At 43.9% G+C, this 19,996-nt stretch overlaps 1 protein-coding gene across 3 annotated transcripts in view; it reads left to right on the plus strand.

Moving 5' to 3' along the window:
- TTK (TTK protein kinase) overlaps positions 1-19,996 on the plus strand; it is a 62,257-nt gene that overhangs the window by 11,444 nt on the left and 30,817 nt on the right. For all 3 annotated transcript variants that reach the window (XM_044290583.1, XM_044290582.1, XM_044290584.1), the window contains exons 3-17: positions 363-585; positions 3,247-3,353; positions 6,320-6,463; positions 6,560-6,674; positions 6,753-6,822; positions 6,901-6,986; positions 7,711-7,801; positions 9,049-9,184; positions 10,945-11,138; positions 11,557-11,690; positions 12,818-12,938; positions 13,107-13,199; positions 17,348-17,505; positions 17,591-17,742; positions 19,374-19,498. In XM_044290583.1, the coding sequence (XP_044146518.1) occupies positions 363-585; positions 3,247-3,353; positions 6,320-6,463; positions 6,560-6,674; positions 6,753-6,822; positions 6,901-6,986; positions 7,711-7,801; positions 9,049-9,184; positions 10,945-11,138; positions 11,557-11,690; positions 12,818-12,938; positions 13,107-13,199; positions 17,348-17,505; positions 17,591-17,742; positions 19,374-19,498 (1,949 nt within the window). The remainder of the gene's footprint in view (positions 1-362; positions 586-3,246; positions 3,354-6,319; positions 6,464-6,559; positions 6,675-6,752; positions 6,823-6,900; positions 6,987-7,710; positions 7,802-9,048; positions 9,185-10,944; positions 11,139-11,556; positions 11,691-12,817; positions 12,939-13,106; positions 13,200-17,347; positions 17,506-17,590; positions 17,743-19,373; positions 19,499-19,996) is intronic.

The raw sequence follows: 19,996 nt of genomic DNA on the forward strand, positions 1-19,996 counted from the left end.
TGCCGGAAACCTCTGCCGCAAGTGTGAAAGTACCCTAAGGGAAAAAAAAACATACTTGTCCATAGCCTTGTCCTTAATCCTGGACAACTCCTTTGGAACTTTTAGACAGACTTATTAATGCTGAAGCCAGGAGCTGGTGCAAATCGACTCCTCACAGCAGGCAGCCATTTTCTCATGTTGGAGCTGAATTATGCCTTTTAATAAATTGACTCTAATAAACCATTTTTATTTTTTAATTTTTTTTACTGCTGTTTGACACCAGTAGAAATTTCAGTTAGAGAGGGCATGGATTGTAAGGATAACAGCGTATATAATAATGTCCCCGACGAGCTAGCCATCACTGTATTCCTCCTTTCTCACAGAGCACTCTGGTGTCTTCAATCACCTTTTAACCCCAAAGACCCCAGAAGAATGGCTGTCTTCCCTCTTAAAACTGGAGAGTACGGGCTTGCCGCAGAGCGATAGGATACTGCTGAATAAGCTGATAGATAATTACACTCAAGCTGTTGGCGCGCTTTCTCCAGAGAAGCACAGCCATAATGAGAGCTACGCCAAAATCATGGTTCGATTTGCGGAGTTGAAAGCGTAAGTATGAAGAGTTAATCAAGTTCATATACAGCAAATGTCCCATCTGGTTTGATGATGTGCTGCAGCGGATTGACGTGCAAAGTTGTGGTTTGTAAAGCCTCGTTCACACTAAAGTGATTGTGAGCCAAAACCAGGTCGGATCCGAAACAGAACAGGGGCAGATCTTCCCCTTATACCCCATCTCTGTGGAGGCTCCACCCCTGGTTTTGGCTACAATCACTGATGGAAATCACTAAAGTGTGAACTAGTCCTAAAGCTATTTAAACAGGACTGGTCCCCCGGTTTGGGGCCTTTAAACCCCCATACTATTATGTAGATAGGGTTCCAAACCTGCCCATATTAAACCCGTTCATTCCTGCAAATTGTAGTAAGTGAGGACTTGGCAGCATCCGGCATATGCCCATTACACCAATGATTAGTGGTCCCAAAACCAAGTGGCAGGTTTAAGGCTACTTTCACACTAGCATTCGGCTGTCCGCTTGTGAGCTCCGTTTGAAGGCTCTCACAAGCGGCCCCGAACGCTTCCGTCCAGCCCTAATGCATTCTGAGTGGATGCGGATCCGCTTAGACTGCATCAGTCTGGCAGCGTTCAGCCTCCGCTCCGCTCGCCTCCGCACGGACAGGCGGACACCTGAATGCTGCTTGCAGCGTTCGGGTGTCCGCCTGGCCGTGCGGAGGCGTGCGGATCCGTCCAGACTTACAATGTAAGTCAATGGGGACGGATCCGTTTGAATATGACACAATATGGCTCAATCTTCAAACGGATCCGTCCCCCATTGACTTTCAATGTAAAGTCTGGACGGATCCGCTCAGGCTACTTTCACACTTAGAATTTTTTTTACAATATAATGCAGACGGATCCGCTCTGAACGCTAGTGTGAAAGTAGCCTAAGGGAGGCTTTCATTTTTTTTGCAAATTTGAACATTGAAAGGTATCCTTTAACCTATCCTGTGGATAGAAGTGTTCTGATAGATGGTGGTTTGGCTGCTAGGAACCTCCACTGATCACGAGAACAGGCTTTCCTTGCCCCTCATCTCAATGCAGCAGTGATCAAGCATGGTATCAGCCATTCATTTCAAAGTTTCAATTTCGGGACTTCCCTTTTAACGCAGGCTTGCTGAGACTGCCTCAGAAACTGTACTCATTGCTCACCTTTCAAGTAGGCTAGGCCCACCTCAGTTCTCCCCAAGTTTGCTTTTTTTTCCCGTGGTTCTCTGGTTTAGGCCTCTTGCACAGGACCTTTTTTTTCCGCTTATGTTCCGTTTTTTGCGTTCCGTGTACGGAACCATTCATTTTAATGGATCGGCAAAAAACGGTACTCCATATGCCTTCTGTTTCCGTTCAAAGATGGAACATGTCCTATTATTGTCCGCATAACGGACAAGGATAGTACTGTTCTATCAGGAGCCAGCTGTTCTGTTCCGCTAAATACGGAATGCACGCAGACGTCATCCGTATTTTTTGCGGATCTGTTTTTTGTGGACTGCAAAATACTGAAAAAGCCATACGTTCATGTGCAAGAGGCCTTACTCTCACATTCAAAATTCCTTTGAAGTTGACCCAAGTGTGTGTCTGAATTGGGGAAATTAAAGGACAAGGACTGATGTGAGAGATGGTAATCTCTACCGCATTGTACAACATGTGCAACATAAATAAACGGAAGAAATTGGTTTATACAATGTGGTCAAAAGCCGCACACATTTTTAATAGTTGCTATCTGTTCTGGGTGCAGCAAGAAACCTTGCCCTCCATTGGGTGTCCCACTCGTCTGATTGGTGGACTTTAAAAAAAATAATTAAATAAAAATATTCCCCATTTAAAGGGTTTCTACAGTTTGTTTGAACTGATCTATCCTTAGGATAGATCATCAGCATCTGACCGGCAGGGGTCCGACACCCGCCGATCAGCTGTTTGAGAAAGCAGCGGCACACCAGGAGCGCCACGGCCTTCTCACTGTTTACCGCAGGCCCAGTGACATCACACGACTAGTATCAATGTCCTGGGCGGGGCTAAGCTCCATTCAAGTGAACAGAGCTTAGCCGCGCCCAGACAAGTTGATACTAGTCGTGATGTCACTGGGCCTGCGGTAAACAGTGAGAAGGCCGTGGCGCTCCTGGTGCGCCGCTGCTTTCTCAAACAGCTGATCGGCGGGGGTCCCGGGTGTCGGACCCCCGCTGGTCAGATGCTGATAATCTATCCAGAGGATAGATCATCAGTTTAAACAAACTGCAGAACCCCTCTAAGTTGTCAGTATTTTATGTTATAAGGGAAAATAATAATAATCGTGTCTCCATCCCGATCGTCTCCTAGCAACCGTGCGTGAAAATCGCACCGCATCCGCACTTGCTTGCGATTTTTATGCAACCCCATTCATTTCTATGGGGCCTGCGTTACGTGAAAAACGCACAAAATAGAGCATGCTGCAATTTTCACGCAACGCATAAGTGATGCGTGAAAATCACCGCTCATGTGAACAGCCCCATAGAAATGAATGGGTCGGGATTCAGTGCGGGGTGCAATGCGTTGAACTCGCGCATTGCCTCCACGCGGAATACTCGCCCGTGTGAAAGGGGCCTAAAAGTCTCCTGGTTTTGGTGTTTGTTACGTGTTAACTGTGATGATTACTTGTAAATTGTTATTTTTTATGCACTTTTTAGCATACTGGACCCAGATGAGGCACGGGACCAGTTCCAGCTTGTAAGATTGAACTGCAAAAAGTTTGCTTTTGTGCATGCTGCTTTTGCCCAGTTCGAGTGGTCTGAAGGTAATTTGTTAATATGCTTTTAATATTCTGTTCTGCTCTGTATGCACATGCAAACTTTGCTTTCATGAAGAATTTTATGATGGGTAAGGCTCTGAGAAGGTACATATCACTTCCTGTCCCTGGCGCCTACCTTTGTCTGTCAGCAGTTTTATATTGACAGAACTACTTACACATTCCCTTTAAAGGATTTTTCATGGGAGTTCTGTATGGATGGCTATCCTCAGTATAGGTCATCAACATCTGATTGTGGGGGTCCGACTCAACACCTTCGTGATCAGCTGTTTGAAGAGGCCAGTGTACTCCCGCGAGCTCTGCAGCCTCGTCACAGCATGCTAAGCACAGCAATGTAAATTGTATAGCGGCTATGTTTGATATTGTAGCTCAGGCCTTTCCACTTGGATGAGTTGCAAATAGGCCATGTGACTGATGAACGTGACGTCATTGTCCATGGAAGATGAGCGCCACAGCCTCTTCAAACAGCTAATAGGCAGGGGTGCCAGGAGTTGGACCACTACTGATCATATATTGATGCCCTGTCCTGAGGATAGACCATCAATATGTGACTCCTGGAAAATGTCTTTAAAAGTCTAACGGGAGAACACCCATTTTAGGTGACGGAACAGCATGGTATAAATGTATGTTTGATATAAAATGTTTTCCCAAAATTGAATAATATGCAGTTAACCTGTTTGAACAGTTTGACTATATGTATGCCTCAGAAATAAGTGAGGTGTATATATATTCCTATACAGCTGTACACACAGAAGAAAAAGATCACGTGGTCCATCACTTCTGCCACTGACTTCCACTGTAAAAAAAAAAAAAACTGAATTGTTATATAGAATACACATACACCCACAGGTCCAGAAATATTTGGACAGTGGCAAACGTTTTCACATTTTAGCTGTTTACTGAAACATATTCAAGGTACCATTTATATACCGTAATCAATATGGGCTTAAAGTGCAGACTCTCGGCTTTAATTTGAGGGTATTCCTATTTGGCAGAAGGGTTTAGGAATTACGGTACAACTCTTTAATATGTAGCTGCCTCTATTTCAAGGGACCAAAGGTAATTGGACAGTTGTCTCAAAACCTATTTAATGGACTATTCCCTCGTTAATCCATCATCGGTTAAGCAGGTAAAAGGTCTGGAGTTGATTCCAGGTGAGGCATTTGCATTTGGAAGATGTTGCTGTGAACCCATAAAATGTGGTCAAAGCTCTCAATGGAAGTAAAAAAGGCCATCATTAGGCTAAAAAAAGAAATTCATCAGAGAGACAGTGGAAATGTTAGGAGTAGGGTTGTTTCCGGTATCGAATTTTCAATACCCAATCAATACTTTTGCCTTCTATCACCCTCGAGGATTAGCCTTTTTCGATACTAGGCTTCGTTATTGTGCAGTCTAGTATCGGAGAACAAGGAGCGTGCTGCTCTGTGTTCTCCTCAGCAGCATAGGGGAGAAGGAAGCAGTCTCTCCCTCCCACCTGTGCCTCTGCTGCCACCAATGACGAGAGAGGGTGTGGATGCACTGCGCCACCAATGAAAGTAAATGTTTATTACAAATCCAAGAGGCGGATGCTAGCGGGGAGCTGCGTTTAGCAGCCATTAACCCCTCAGGTGCCGCACTCGCCTCCTGTAATAAATGTTAATTATATTCTCATTGGTGGGTCAGTGCCCCCTGCCCCGCTCCTCCCCAGTATTAAAATCATTGGTGGCGCAGTGCGCCCCCTCCCCTCAACCCCCACAATATTAAAATAATTGGTGGCACAGTGTGCCCCCTCACCTCAACCCCCCAGTATTAAAATCATTGGTGGCACATTGCGTCCCCTCCCCTCAACCCCCCCCCCCCCCCCCCCAGTATTGAAAACATTGGTGGCGCAGTGCGCTCCCCCCCCCCCCTCCCCAACACCCCCCAGTATTAAAATCATTGGTGGCAGTGGCCACAAGGTCCCCTCCCCTCCTCATTGGTGGCATTTCTGATCGGAGCCCCAGCAGTGTGCCTGTGATCCTGACATAGCCTCTGGCCAGGAGCGGTGTAAATTTAAGCACTGAGTAGTCTCTGACATCGGGAATCTAAATAGAGGGACCCGCGGGATGCATTCATGTACACGTTTTTGTTGGTTAGTTTAGTGTCTTGTCACATCTGTGTTGTGGTTTCCTAGATGCACAATGTGCGTCAGACGCCTTTGCTCTGACTGGCTTCCGTCATGGCGTCCACTGTGTTGACTAAGAATACGGAGCTTGCTAGGCTATCGATCCTGTCAGACTTGACCGTATCTGCATTGCAAATATGAACACAGCCAAAGTGAATAGATTACCTTCTTCCACCTCTGTATCAGATGATGTTTGAAGACTGCCGTTTAGGATTTTGAGGCTTAAAGGGGTTGGTTAGTCCAAAGACTAAGCTCTAGTCCTAGGCAGGTTAACTTCCATAGATATTAGGTCCATATAAAATCCTGGCAAAACATAGTGATCAGGGTATAACATGCACACAGGGTGACAGGGCCACATGTCTCAGACCTCCTGTTTGTCACTTTCCTGTTGAAGGAAGGGAACTCGTGAGAGTAATAAATATATTTAATAAAATACAAGTAAATAAATGATCCTGACCACTCCATCTTCCAATATTAGTGTTCTGTTTTCATTTGGTTCCCTCTAAAGTGTACTGGTCATTGGTGGTCTGGGTGCCCGTGACCCTCACCGATCTTTAGAAAGCCTATGCCCCTTTGACACCCTCCGACTCCAGTGATAATAAAAACAAATTGCCAATGATTGGACGCAGTGTACCCGTAGGCAGCTCTGCCCCTTGTTTCTAGTGATCGATGAGGATTTAATTGCCTGAACCTGATATAAACTTCTGGCATGTCTCTATCTGTCGAGTAGAAATCTCCAGCCTACACGTTGGAAGTGGCAACCTTTTTAGGGACAACTATAGACCTAACATTATGGCTGTCATTTTGCCAGGAAACTTTAAAAAGAGCAAGCAGATTCTCCAGAAAGGAAAGGATTGCAGAGCTGTCCCTGCTGAAATGATAGAGTTGGCCATGAAGAACTTGCAGTTGAAGAGACCACAGCTGATCTCTGAGGAAGATAAAGAAAACCTGTCCTGTAAGTAACTGCAATGTGAATGTGGTGGTAAATCTTTAGTATGCATTCGATGTTGTCATTTAGATCAATTATGTTTTTATTTATTTATTTTTGCAGTTTCTTTGAGCCCCCCAAATGAAGAAAATGTGCAGAGCTCTATGCTGGGAAGACCCCAGAGGATACGCAGTGACAGCTCCGATGAGCTCTCTAGCAACTTGATCTGTTCAATTGGGTATCACACTTTATGTTTTTGCTTTAAGTTTGCTTTAAGTATTTTTGTACCAGGCCTAAACCTAGGCTTTTTTTTTAGACAAAAGTTGAGCTCACCTGAAGAATGTTATGAAATTCCAAGGAAGCCTCTGACAAATGTGCCAAACAAGGTAACGTTGCATGCATTCACGGTCGCTTGCAATCTATGTGATTATACACTAAACATGATTAATGTTTATGCCCGCTAGACATGTCAGTTTGGGAGAGTCCCCGTACAGTCCTTAACGTCTCCAGAAGCTGATGACAGGAATATTTACACCTTTTCCAGCAAAAGGTACTAGTATATTTTTTAGTTTCTTGTGGTTCTCTGAATTCTTAAAGGGAATCTGTCAGCAGTTTTGGGCCTCTTGCACACGACCGTATGCCCTCCCATATATATGGTCATATAGATCATAAGATCATATGATGCGGGCGGCCTGACCTGCACAGCATCATTGTAATCTATGATGCTGTGTGCTCCCGTGCGCACACTGGTATGATCTATACCAGTGTATTACTGTACTGCGGTGGCAGGAGTACTGTCATGTGGATATTTGATTATAATCTAACTAATTATATACAATCATTAACTACTAAAAAGTGCCTTAGATGTATTCACTTACTGGTGTGACAGATGGTTACCTCATAATATACACACAAAGATGCTGCATGCTAATGAGCTGATTTGAGTCCAGCGTGATGTCATTGAGTCCAGCGTATATATAATTCAGAACTATAGCCACTCCCCTGTCCACCTGCTGCTGATTCCTATGGAAACAAACTGTCATTCAGCAGCAGGTGGGCGGGGAGATTCAGGAGCTCATGAATATTCAGGACTCATCATTATCAGCTGGAGCTTTTCAATACAAGATATTGGCAGATTGACTGGGTCAATTAAAGAAAGTGACCCAGCATTTTGCTAAGCGAATCAGTCACTTATTTATGTTGCCCTTAGTTAGGACACCATAAAACTGGCGACAGGTTCCCTTTAACTCTTTTTTTCTGCTTTTTCTTTTAAGACAACCACTAAGTGCAATGCGTGTGCCAGTTCTGCCTTCATTGTCAAAACCCAAGTACAGTGGCGATGGCAATCATCTTTCCGGGAATAAGGTAGCTACTCAATGTTTTTTTTTATTTTATTTTTTTTATTTTTTATTTATTATAAAAAGCTACAGCCAAAATACCCATGTGTACCCAATATATCTTGTACTTATTTGTCACTAATATCATAGGGGGACACAAGTGCAAAAATCTATAGCAGGCTAATTAAACTGCTTTGTCTTATTCAAGTGAATGGGACGGAGGAACTGTTATTACACTACACGGCCGCTGCATTGTCGACGGCAAACAGGTTAACTGAAGAGAATACAGTGCTCGTATGAGTGCTGCGGTCTCTTCAAACATCTAGTTGGCGGGGGAGTCGGACCCCCGACGAACCTATATTTTTGACCTATCGATGAGTATAGGTCCTTAATATGGGAAACCGGACAAACCCTTTACTCAATACCCCATGCTGGTGTAGCACATGCTTAAAACCTTCACTGAAAGCTCAGTTTTGTATTAGTGTTTTTTTTTTTTTAGAGGATACGTATGTATCAGACTTGAAGGGGTTGTGTGAGTTAATTAAAATCTTGGGCAGCTCCTTCTATTGTTATTTTAGTGCATTTACATAGGCTGTCTTAGTTTTATTTAACTCAACCAACTGCTTTAAATTCGTTTTCCCATCTTATAAAGTGATGGTATCTTGCTAGGATATGACATGTAGGATCCCCAATGATCCCAAGAAGGTACCAACACCACCACTTTCACTATTACGCTGGGTTCAGACCTGAGCGTTCGCGATGGAGCGCTCTGTATGCGCGATTGTACGGGCGTTTGCAATCGCGCATACAGAGACAAGCAAACGCCCATTGTCGCGCGTTCCCGCTGAAGTCTATGGACGGGAACACGCGACAAGACGCCCCAAAGAAGCTCATGTACTTCTTGGGGCATCTGGCGTTTTACACGCTGTAAACACGCTGTAAAACGCTCAGATGAGAACCATTCCCATAGGGAATCATTGGTTCTTGCCTGTTGAGCGTTTTACAGCGAGTAGGAACGCGCTGTAAAACGCTCAGGTCTGAACCCAGCCTTATTCCTTGCCCAGCAGGACCTTGAAGGGCTGTAGCAGTGCTTCCTTCAAGTAAATGGGTCCATGTACAGTTCTCATTTACAGCTGGGGCACACTGCTAAATGCTTCTTTCCATTCTTTATCAGAATCGCTGAGCTATGACACCCCAGGCTGGATATTAGATGACATATTAGTCTTATGTTTTCTTCGAATGTAATTATGTTCAAACGTTTTGTCTTTTTCTTAGTTGTCCACCAGTAGTAGCCCCAATATAAGCCCCACAAGTGCGCAGCCGTTTACAGAAGACAGTGTAGAGATGAAGACTCCATCTTCCGTAATTATCAGAAGAGGCAGTTCAAGCACCCGTGCCCGAAGTGATGAGGGTAATAATTTTTTTTTTATTATGATACCTGTGTTTTAAAGTTTTAATTTATGTTTCTGGAGGGAATTTATCACACTCTGCACTGTGCATTTCTGACTTTTTAGGGATACGTGCACAAAAATGTTGTGACTTTTCGCACCATTTTAGTTTTGAAAAGTGGATGGGAGATAGGGGATGGCCATCTATGCCCAATGTGTCTACTGTATTTGTAGAATGTTATGTAGAGCTTCTAGTTATCGGCACGTCTCTCTAATCCTAGTTTTGTTACTGAGCTGCTGTGCTAGGACAGCGCCCACCTAGATGTTTAACCACACCACTACCATTTACACACTTCTGCATTTGTCACTGGTGGGTTCCCATATGCTGAGCTCTTCCGTTTTCTAGAATGCAGGGACTTTGTAGCTGTAAGGGCTGTGCCCTTTTGGCTTCCATCTCCCTCTTTAGGCTTCACTTGGAGGAGACACCAAGAGAGCCAATGGGGCATGGTGCCTAGCTGCTTTCTAATGATCAGTGGGGTGTGACTGCCCAAAATGACGTGTCAAAAGTTGTGGAAAATGGCATGGAAAAAGTATTGCAGAAAACACAATTTGAGAAAATATATAATAATGTATAAATAAAGGCCTCACCATCCAGATTTGGTACTTTTTTTTTTCTTTTTATTAAATGCCAAAGCCAAGAGTGGATCTCCTGGAAGTATAAAGAAACAATTTTTTTTTAATACTAATAAATACTAGTTTTAGTTTAAAAGAAAAATACATGTACCAGAATTTTGGGGCAGTTGCCCTGAAGCAAATTTTTTTTAGACCCTTTTTCTGCCATGGCTGACAAAGGGACATGGCTTAATGTAAAATGGGTGTGAGTGATCAAAAAGAGGGCAACGTAACCCACGTAATATATGGTATAAACGGAGAGTGGACAGTCTGTAGGTGCACCAGATTTATCACCCAGCATCAGCCACTGGGAAAATGCCGTTTTAGCCTGACTTATCTAGGTGTGCGCTGTCTAAGGTCACTTGCTAGTGTTATGGTCAATGTTTTGCAGTGATTTTTATACAAAACCTAGAGTAGATCCTTCACCAAAATAAGTTATAGTAAGGCTACTTTCACATTTGCGTTTTTCTTTTCCAGCATAGAGTTCCTCTCCATTCTGTTCAGGATGTCTTCAGTTCAGTCATTTTGACTGATCAGGCAAAAGGGAAAACCGCAGCATGCTGCGGTTTTATCTCCGGCGAAAAAAAAAATCAAGACTTGCCTGAATGCCGGATCCATAATTTTTTTTTTCCCATAGGAATGTATTAGTGCCGGATCCAGCATTCAAAATACCGGAATGTCGGACCCGTCCTTCCGGTCTGCGCATGCGCAGACCTTTAAAAATGAGGGAAAAAAAATAATACCGGATCTGTTTTGCCTGATGACACCGGAAAAACGGATCCGAAAATGCCTAATCAGTCAGAAAAAATGACATGCGTTTGCATACAGTTTGCCTGATCAGGCAGGCAGTTCAGTCAACGGAACTTCCTGCCGAAATCAAACAACGCAAGTGTGTGAAAGTACCCTAAAAAGTAGAAATATTTGCACAGGTTCTGTGTTTTGGTGCTGCTGCTGGTTTTGGATAAAAACCACTGTAAAAACATTTAAACATATTGGTATAAAAACACACAAACATAGTACAAAAACGTACAAATATTGTAAATCGGTCCAATTGTTTTAGGAGGAAAGTAGTGTTTCAGTTTATTATTTTTTTCCCCTTTTTTATATTTAGACGTGCATATGGACGATACAGACTCTACCACAGCTCCATATAACCCTCAGGAAATTAATAAGCAGTCTGAAGTTCATGCTGTAATTGATGGCAATGATAACCTCAAGAAGACTGATCCACCAAAACCCACTAGTGTGGAAACCGAATGGAAATGGAAAGTTCCTGAGGTGCCAAGTGACATTTTCCAAGCGGAGGTGGTTATTCCTTTTTACTTTTTTTAGTTTAATTAGTAATTTGATTTGTTTGTGGGCTTTGCCTAGATACGTAGGTTGTTTTTTATATAGATAGATATATAGATAGATATATATGAGAGTGGATGGAAAGAGACAAATGACCAATGATTAAGGGGTCATTATTGACTGTCTATATTAGAAAAATACTGTGCATATTAAATTGTCTTCATCTCAGTGTTTCTAACTCCTTGTTTCATCCTTCGTGGGGGTCTCGGCACTCAGGCCACCCCCAATCTAAACCATTGTCACATAGAAAAAGTTTTACTAAACCATAGTTAATCTTAAGATGTTAGTGAATATATTCATAGTATAATAGTGAAGTGGGATTTGTTTGTATCTCTATGGTAACTGTATGAAAACTAGTATCTGTCACATTTAGGGAAAGAGGATGAGTATTGAGCCAAGCGCTTATCCTGTGCTCAAACGAGTATCTCCACCAGCGCCATCTCTGAAGTATGAGCCTGCCTTAGTTTGTGGGACTCCTGCCAAACCACAGGAAGATTATATGAACTGGTAACTGTATACACATGGATTTATTAGTCTTTCTCATGTAATTGATTTTATTATAATAAATCCATTCCTGTGTCAGATATTCCATATAATCAAAAGGGTTTTCCAATACTTTACAACTGATGACGTGTTCTCGGGATAGGTCATCTGTATCTGATCGGCCATCAGCTGTTTGAGAAGGCACCGGCGTCCCTATGATCGCCGCAGCCTTCACCTTGCTTACCAAGCACAGCGCTGTACATTGTATAGCAGCAGTTCTTGGTATTGCACCCAATGGGGCTGAGCTGCTCTTAGCCAACGTGACCAATGAATGTGTCAGTGGTCTAGGGGAGGCTGAGAGAAGGCCAAGGAGCTACTGTGAGTGCTGCTACCTTCTCAAACAGCTTATCGACAGGGGTCCCGGGTATCAGACCCTCGCCAATCAGATACTGATGACCTATCCTGTATTAAAGGTAACCTGTCACCGGGATTTTGGGTATAGAGCTGAGGACATGGGCTGCTAGATCGCCACTAGCACATCAGCAATATCCAGTCCCCATAGCTCTGTGTGCTTTTATTGTGTCAAAAAACGATTTGATAGATATGCAAATTAACCTGAGAGGAGTCCAGCGTAAAGAAGCCCAGCACCGCCCCGCATCCTCCGAATCTCCTCCTTGCTCCCCGACATCACAAAGCTAGAGCGCCGCAATCTCGCGATGCGCAAGCTAGCGCATGCGAAGTTTGTTCCTTCCCTGTGCTGGCATCAGCTTCAGGGAACACTATGCTGACACTGCGCATGCGCTAGCTCGCGCATTGCGGGATTACGGTGCTCTAGCTTTGTGGCGTCGGGGAGCAAGGAGGAGATTCGGCGGATGCGGTGCGATGCTGGGCTCCTTTACGTTAGACTCCTCTCAGGTTAATTTGCATATCTATCAAATTTGTTTTTTTGACACAATAAAAACAGAGCTATGGGGAATGGATATTGCGGCGATCTAGCAGCCCATGCTCTCAGCTCTATTGCCAAATTCCAGGTGACAGGTTTCCTTTAAAGTCTCAGAAAACCCCTTTAACTTCACATATCCCATCACCTTAATTTCAGCATGTATAAAAATCTGCCTCATTAAGAAGTTTTTTGGTTATGTTTGCTTTAGTTTTAGAACACCTGTGGTGAAAAATTCTCTAGGACCTCTTTCGCTTATGTCAACTCCATCTGACAACCGTTCCAGCTATCTTCCACACACCCCGGCCAATTCCCTACTACAACCTTTTCCGGTAACTTGCCAGCGTCTTTTTAGTACATATTGAGTTTTAGATGTAACGTAGTTTATAAGGCTGAAATAAGACATCTGTCCATCCAGTTCAGCCGGTTATCCTGCAAGTTGTGATAATTTATGTGAACGTTTTCAAAGACCCTTGCCGTTAACGTGTTTCTTTTTGTAGATTGCGCAACCACTTGCATCAAGTGAATACATTGTAGTCAAAGGGCGAATGTATGCAGTTTTGAAACAGATCGGGACTGGTGGATCTAGTAAGGTAAATGCTGACTTTCTTGTGTAACAACTCGGTATGAATGATTTTTATTTAGTCAGTGCCACCGTATGACCTGGGCTCAACCTTATTTTTGATTTGCTCCAAAAAACACATTTATACCATATGGTAATTAGGTTCTGAAGGTGCCCAGGGGTGGCGTTCATGTGGCCGGTGCCCAGGTCCCTCTGCGCTTTGCTTACCAAACCTCTCCTCTTTCACCCCCTCTGGCCCACCCTTGTTTAATCTGATTACCTCCCTCCTCTCCTTCTGAAATCCCGTGCCTCCGCCGCCTGGATCAGGTTGCGCAGGCGCATTGAAAGTCCCTGTTCCTCTGCCCATAATGGGCAATGCAGTGCGCACGAGCCGGGAATGTGTGGAGCGGCAAAAGGACATAGGATTTCAGACAGAGAGGAGGAGGTAATCAGATTAAACAAGGGTGGGCCAGAGGGGGTGAAAGAGGAGGGGTTTGGTGAGCAAAGCACAGAGGGACCTGGGCACCGGCCACATGAACACCACCCCTGGGCACCTTCAGAACTTAATTACCATATGTTATAAAAGTGTTTTTTGGAGCAAATTGGCGATGGAATGCAATATGAAAGGTACCATAGTAATCTGGGTAAAGTAATGGAGAACCTGATCTGAGTGGTCTGTGATGGTCATATTTGGTGAAAGACTCCCCTTAAATGACATTGGGGACACAAGAACATGAGTATGTTTTGATTGTCCATATTGCAATTGCTGGCTTGATTCATTTCCCCATCACATTATACACTTCTGATTTCTAGGGTCACAACCACCTTGCAATTTCCTATAGTGTGCAAGCACAGCCAGTGCTACTGAATTGTAGGGTGGTCGTAATAATGGAAATGAGCAGTGTATAATGTGTTGGAAAAATAAAGCAACCCAGCAAAGGAAGCAATATGGACAATCACAATACATTAGTAAGTGCCTGGTAGACAACCCCTTTAAGGTGCATAAACCTCATTCTGGTAGGCTCCACCATCACACTTGGCAGGCTCCACCATCACACTTGGCAGACCTACTTTTCCTGGTCTGAATTATGGGATTTCCACACCTTGTTTTTCTCTATCCCAAGGATTCTTTTCTTTCTCCAGTCCAGTTTTGAAAATGGTTTGGGTCTGGCATCTCTTAAAGACCAGATTTCTGCCTTATCTATGCTTCCAGAAGACCCTAGCCGCCTTTCCTTTCCAAGGTGGTTTCCTTCTTTCACATTAATGATGACATTTGTCCTTAAGTCTCTCTGTCCCAACCAATCAGTCTTTCTGTCCCAGTTGCTTTACTGGCTTGATGTTGTCCAAGCAATTAAAACCTGTCACTGGCAGAGCCCCCTTAATTGCTCAGACTCCTTTTTGTTATTCCAGAGGGTCCATGCAAGGGCCTGCTAGCCTCCAAGGCATCCATCTCCTGCTGCCAGTAGTAGCCCATTAGGGAATCCTGCCTGCTAAGGTCCTAGACCTCCCCTTTCAGGTGACTGCTCGTTCAGTCGGGACCTCCTGTGCAGTTTGACATCAGGCTTCTGCTTCCCAGGTCTGCAAGGCTGCCACCTTGGGCATCTATCCATACATTTCCAAATGTTATCAGATTCATTCCCTGGCCTCTGCCAATTATAGTTTGCGTTGCAAGCTTTTTAAGGTGTCTGTGCACTATGTTGTTCGTGTGGCTATCCTTTCCCCTCTCGGGGACTTCTTTTTGACATGTCACGGTGCTGTCCCCCCCCCAATGCATTCCATGCAAAAGGGATTTTACGATAAGGATAAAAATCAAATTTCTTGTTAATGTCATTGAGGGACACAGCACTATGAGTATACACCCAGCTACCACTAGGAGGCGACACTAGATATGAAAAAAGGTTGAGTATACCCTCTCCTCAGACACTAGGCTAATCGGTTTTAGTCTAGTATCTGTAGGAGGCAGAAATGACCTGCTCTTCTGCTGGTCTTTCTGCTACACTCTTCCTGTCTCCCCAGGTTCAGGTCCTGGTACCTGGTTTGCGATCTACATTCATATTGGCCACTTCTGGGATGGAGCTTTCCCTCGATTTGAGAACTGTTCCTCCTTAGGCTGTTTTGGAGTTCTCTCTCTTCTACTCCAATATCTGTCAGATGAGTGTGTCTCCACTTTTGTTACCAGGGCCTGTGACTGATTCCTTTTTTCCTGAGCCTTCTTGTGGCCAGGTATTTCTGTGGTCTTACATTTCACAGTGATATTTTGTTCCAGTTTTTCTGAGGCTCGATTCTCAAAATCTTTGTGTGGGAATGTCTTTACGTTCCCTTCTCCCCCAAAGGTTGGCTGCTTTCTCTGGCAGGATGGGGTTTCCACCTTCTCATAGGGTGTTTCTCTTTTCCCACCTGCCTTGAAGTGGAAGGAGGCTTGCTTCCTTCCCATGGTGAGTCTTTGATATTCTTTCTCTCTATCGTTCAGCCTCCAGTGCTTCCTTGTTTCCTCTCTACCCTGGCCTTTACATGGTGTTTGCCACAGACAGGCCATGTTTTTGGTTTGAGACAATTAGGAGTTTTTTTCCTTGCCAGGTCCTCTTACTGGTCGGCTTCCTTTGCTTCCAGACCTTATGGAATCGCCTTCCTTTTGCCGAGGGGTGGTCAACAGGGTCTTTCTTTAGTTTGTCTCCAGGAAGTTTTTTCCCTTGGTTCAGGACTGCTCCTTTCCTTTTCCCAGGCATTTTCTCTCCTGCCAGGTTCCCTCATGGTCTATTTTTTCTTGATCTGTCCTTTTATAGATCCTCCTCCTGGAGCATCCTTCTATATGCAGAGCGCTAGGCCATTCCCAACAGATGCCTTCCGGTTGTGCTGCTCTCCTGTTTTTTCAGGGGGAGCCTTGGTTCTTCTAGATCCTTCCTCTAGCTCTCTAGTGCGCACTTGTTCAACTCTCGGCTCTTGTGCAAGACATCTAGCCCTGCTCCCTGTCCTCTAGCTTCTTTATTTTTCCCACCTTGGGTGGAGCTGGGTGTTTCCCTTTGTTCCTTTCTTGCATATGGCCTTTTTTCCCAGTCATTTGTCCTTGGGATCCTGGCGGTCTCCCACAATTTTTTTTTTTCTTTGGACTCTTCCTGGTCCTGGAGCCTCTTGGCTCACTTCCTTAGTTTTCTATCTACCATTTCATGCTATGGCCTCTCCTGGTCTAGTTGGGTCACATGGTTCTCCTGCACCTGTGCGCCCAACTTTTTGCATGCGATTTCCTTCCCACCCTCGGGGACTGCTTTGGGACGTCCCATGGTGCTGTATCCCCCAATGACATTAACAAGAGAATTTTATTTTTGTACGCAGATCCCACCCTTTGTTTTCATTTCTTTTTCTGTCGCCGGGCTGCTGTTCTTCTTCCTTCCCCGGTCTAGGACATGTTGGTTCTTTGCTCTGGTTTCTCTCTCCTACTGCTATTGGTACAAACTGATTAGCCTAGTGTCTGTGGAGAGGGTAACAGCCTGCCTGGGCGGAGCCAACTTTTTTGATATCTAATGTAGCCTCCTAGTGGTAGCTGGGCATAAAGAATTGAACGAGAAAGAGATTTTACGGTAAGTACAAATATCCAATTTTTCCAGAGCACCTCCTACCAATGGTCAGTGAAAACCACTGATCTGTGTTCTGTCAGTGGTTTTCACAAACTCATAGACAGCTACGGGGATGGGACACTGCAGCCACAAATGATTTATACTGTGCAGAAGCAGATTGCAGAATGTAGAGTCTGCGCAGTAGAACACTGAAGGTGAGTGTGCACAGCCGGCAGGGCAGGATTTGGAACTGGAGCCATTTTGTTTTGTCATTTAGAGGGGCCAGCACTGCCCTGTCCAACAAACTCTGTCCCAACAATTGACAGAATATAACAGGAGAGTAAGTGACCTATCATTATGACAAAGTGGCCAACCCCTTTAACTTTGTGTGAAAAGAGACTGGTAGATGTTTTAGTACATAGCCGATGTGTTGCTTTACCTATGTAGAAAGATGAACAAAACTGTTTCATTAAAGCTGATGGTATTACTGGTGACATACATCTAATTGTATGTGTTAGAGTCTCTGCAATTCTTTAGGCTTCTGGCATGAAGCAGATACACGACTTAAACCTGTCTCTACTTACGGTTAGCCTATAGGTGTACAGAATTTGCACCTCTTGTGTTACAGGTTTTTCAGGTCATGGACGAGAAGAAACACTTGTATGCAATAAAGTATGTGAACCTGGAAGAAGCCGATACACAGACTATTGAGAGCTACCAGAATGAGATCTCTCATTTACATAAGCTTCAGCAGCACAGCGATAAAATAATTCGCCTGTATGATTTGTAAGTATGGCTCTACGTTTTATTACAAGGGCAAAATAAAAGCGAACTCTCTAGATACATATTTCTCTATTTTATTTCTTTTTAGTGAAATAACCAAAGAACACATCTACATGGTGATGGAGTGTGGAAATATTGACCTTAATACTTGGCTCAGGAAGAAGAAGACTATTAATCCATGGGAAAGAAAGAGCTACTGGAAGAACATGTTAGAAGCTGTTCATACAATCCACCAGCATGGTAGGTCGGTTACTACCACTGGTCAGGATGCATAGTCTGCTTATATAGGTGCCGTAGTGTCAGCATCTTCTACTGGGAAGAGTGTTATTAACAGTCACATTATCTCTGAGCTTAAAGGATTTGTCTAATCTTAGACATTGGTGGCATATTACTAGGATATTTCTCCAATGTCAGATCTTCAGAACGGCACCCCCCGAAAGGAGCAGAGAGCAGGCGCTGCTACCGTCCATTCATTCCTGTGGGATTGCCGAAATAACCAAGCGCTGGCTCGGTTATCTCCGGCAGTCCCATAGAAGTGAATGGAGTGGTGGCCGCCCCTGCCCAGCGTGAAAGTTTGGCTATTTTCGGAACTCCCATAGAAATTTCATTTTCAGCCCGTTCTGTAGATAGGTATGGGTCTGAGAGGTGGCACCACACCTATCTGACTTTGATGGCATATCCTAGGGATATAGTATCAAAGTCTGAGATAATCAAACCCCTTTAATGATAACATTAAAGGGAACCTGTCACCTGGACTTTGGGTATAGAGCTGAGGACATGGGTTGCTAGATGGCCGCTAGCACATCCACAATACCCAGTCCCCATAGCTCTGTGTGCTTTTATTGTGTAAAAAAAAAACTGATTTGATACATATGCAAATAAACCTGAGATGAGTCAGGGACAGGACACATCAGGCTAATTTGCATATGTATCAAATAGTTGTTTTTTTTATTCACAATAAAAGCACACAGAGCTATGGGGACTGGGTATTGCGGATGTGCTAGCGGCCATTTAGCAACCCATGTCCTCAGCTCTATACCCAAAATCCCGGTGACAGGTTCCCTTTAAGAAGTTGGGAGTGATTGTCATGGGAGGAAACTAACAAGGATGTTAATAATGTAAAGCGATGTGAATGGTGCGGTTGTACTTGGATCTCTTTGCATCTATTTGGCTTGGTTCCCATCTGTGTTGTCCCATGACCTGGAGATCCAAATCCATCACATGACAGACATAAACATTGGCTAATGGAACCCACTGACTTAGGGCTCATTCGTTGTATGTTTTGTTCCGCATTTGTGCAGAATGGGTGCGGACCTATTCATTTCAATGGGTCCGCAAAATATGCGAACAGCGCACAGTGTGCTGTCCGCTCCCATTGTTCTGTTCCGCAGCCCTGCAAAAAATATAGGGAATGTCCTATTCTTGTCTGCAATTTTGGACAAGAATAGGCATTTTCTATAAGCGTAACCGAAAAAAATATATGGTTGTGTAAATGTGGCCTTTTACTGTGGACCATCTGGTTTCTTCAGTTTAGGAGAATATAGCCTGAATACCAGTTAGCAGGTTGTTATGCCATTACAAACTAGTGTATGGAAATAATGAAATTTAGTTATAAAGCAGCCAAAGCCTTTAAGAGCATCAAGTGCATCCTTTCAGTTGCAGCAACAATCCATCAGCAGGCTATGTTCTGCAGCCCTTGAAATTTGAAATCAAGCATTACATAAAATTTTGTAATTTTTACAAGGACTAACCTCTACTCCGGGATAACCTAAATTATATTTGACAGTTTCTAGAAATCTACATATGTTGTGTTTCATGAGCTACATGGTTTACTTTGTGCAGACAGAAATGAATATACGTATATCTTTTAGGTATTGTTCACAGTGATCTGAAACCGGCAAACTTCTTGATTGTTGATGGCATGCTTAAGCTGATAGATTTCGGCATTGCAAACCAAATACAACCAGATGTAACCAGCATTGTGAAAGATTCCCAGGTATGTATACTAACGCTTATAACTCTGTTCTCTATGGGATTCAGAACTGCTGCCAGACATATACGTAGGGCCAGGAGGTGATACTTACTGCTGTCCCTGCTTTTAGTTAATGGAATGGTGTAAAAATGATCTCTGAATTCCACGAGAGCCGCTCCACCGCCCCCCGCTCCTCTATTAGCAGTCTTGTCGGATGCTATAGCTATCACTCACAGCCGAGGGGAAGGGCTGTTGATGTAAAATTGCTGAAAGAAGTTTTCCTACAGTTAAAATCTGACATGGCAATAAGATAAGTAGGACCATGTCTTCTGGGCTCTGTTGGCTCTTGTCATCCAGGCTTGACTTTGCTCTAAAGACTCCAGGTTGACTCATAATAGTCATTGTGTCTCCAGGAAAAGCAGAAACTAAGTCAACAGCAGTTGAATGGGCTTCTCAGTTTGTTGGTGTCTCGGCAGTTGTACCCCACAATTATACATTTATGGCATATTGTACAATATAAAT

This window comes from Bufo gargarizans, chromosome 4 (genome assembly GCF_014858855.1).
Source record: "Bufo gargarizans isolate SCDJY-AF-19 chromosome 4, ASM1485885v1, whole genome shotgun sequence".
Taxonomy (NCBI): domain Eukaryota; kingdom Metazoa; phylum Chordata; class Amphibia; order Anura; family Bufonidae; genus Bufo; species Bufo gargarizans.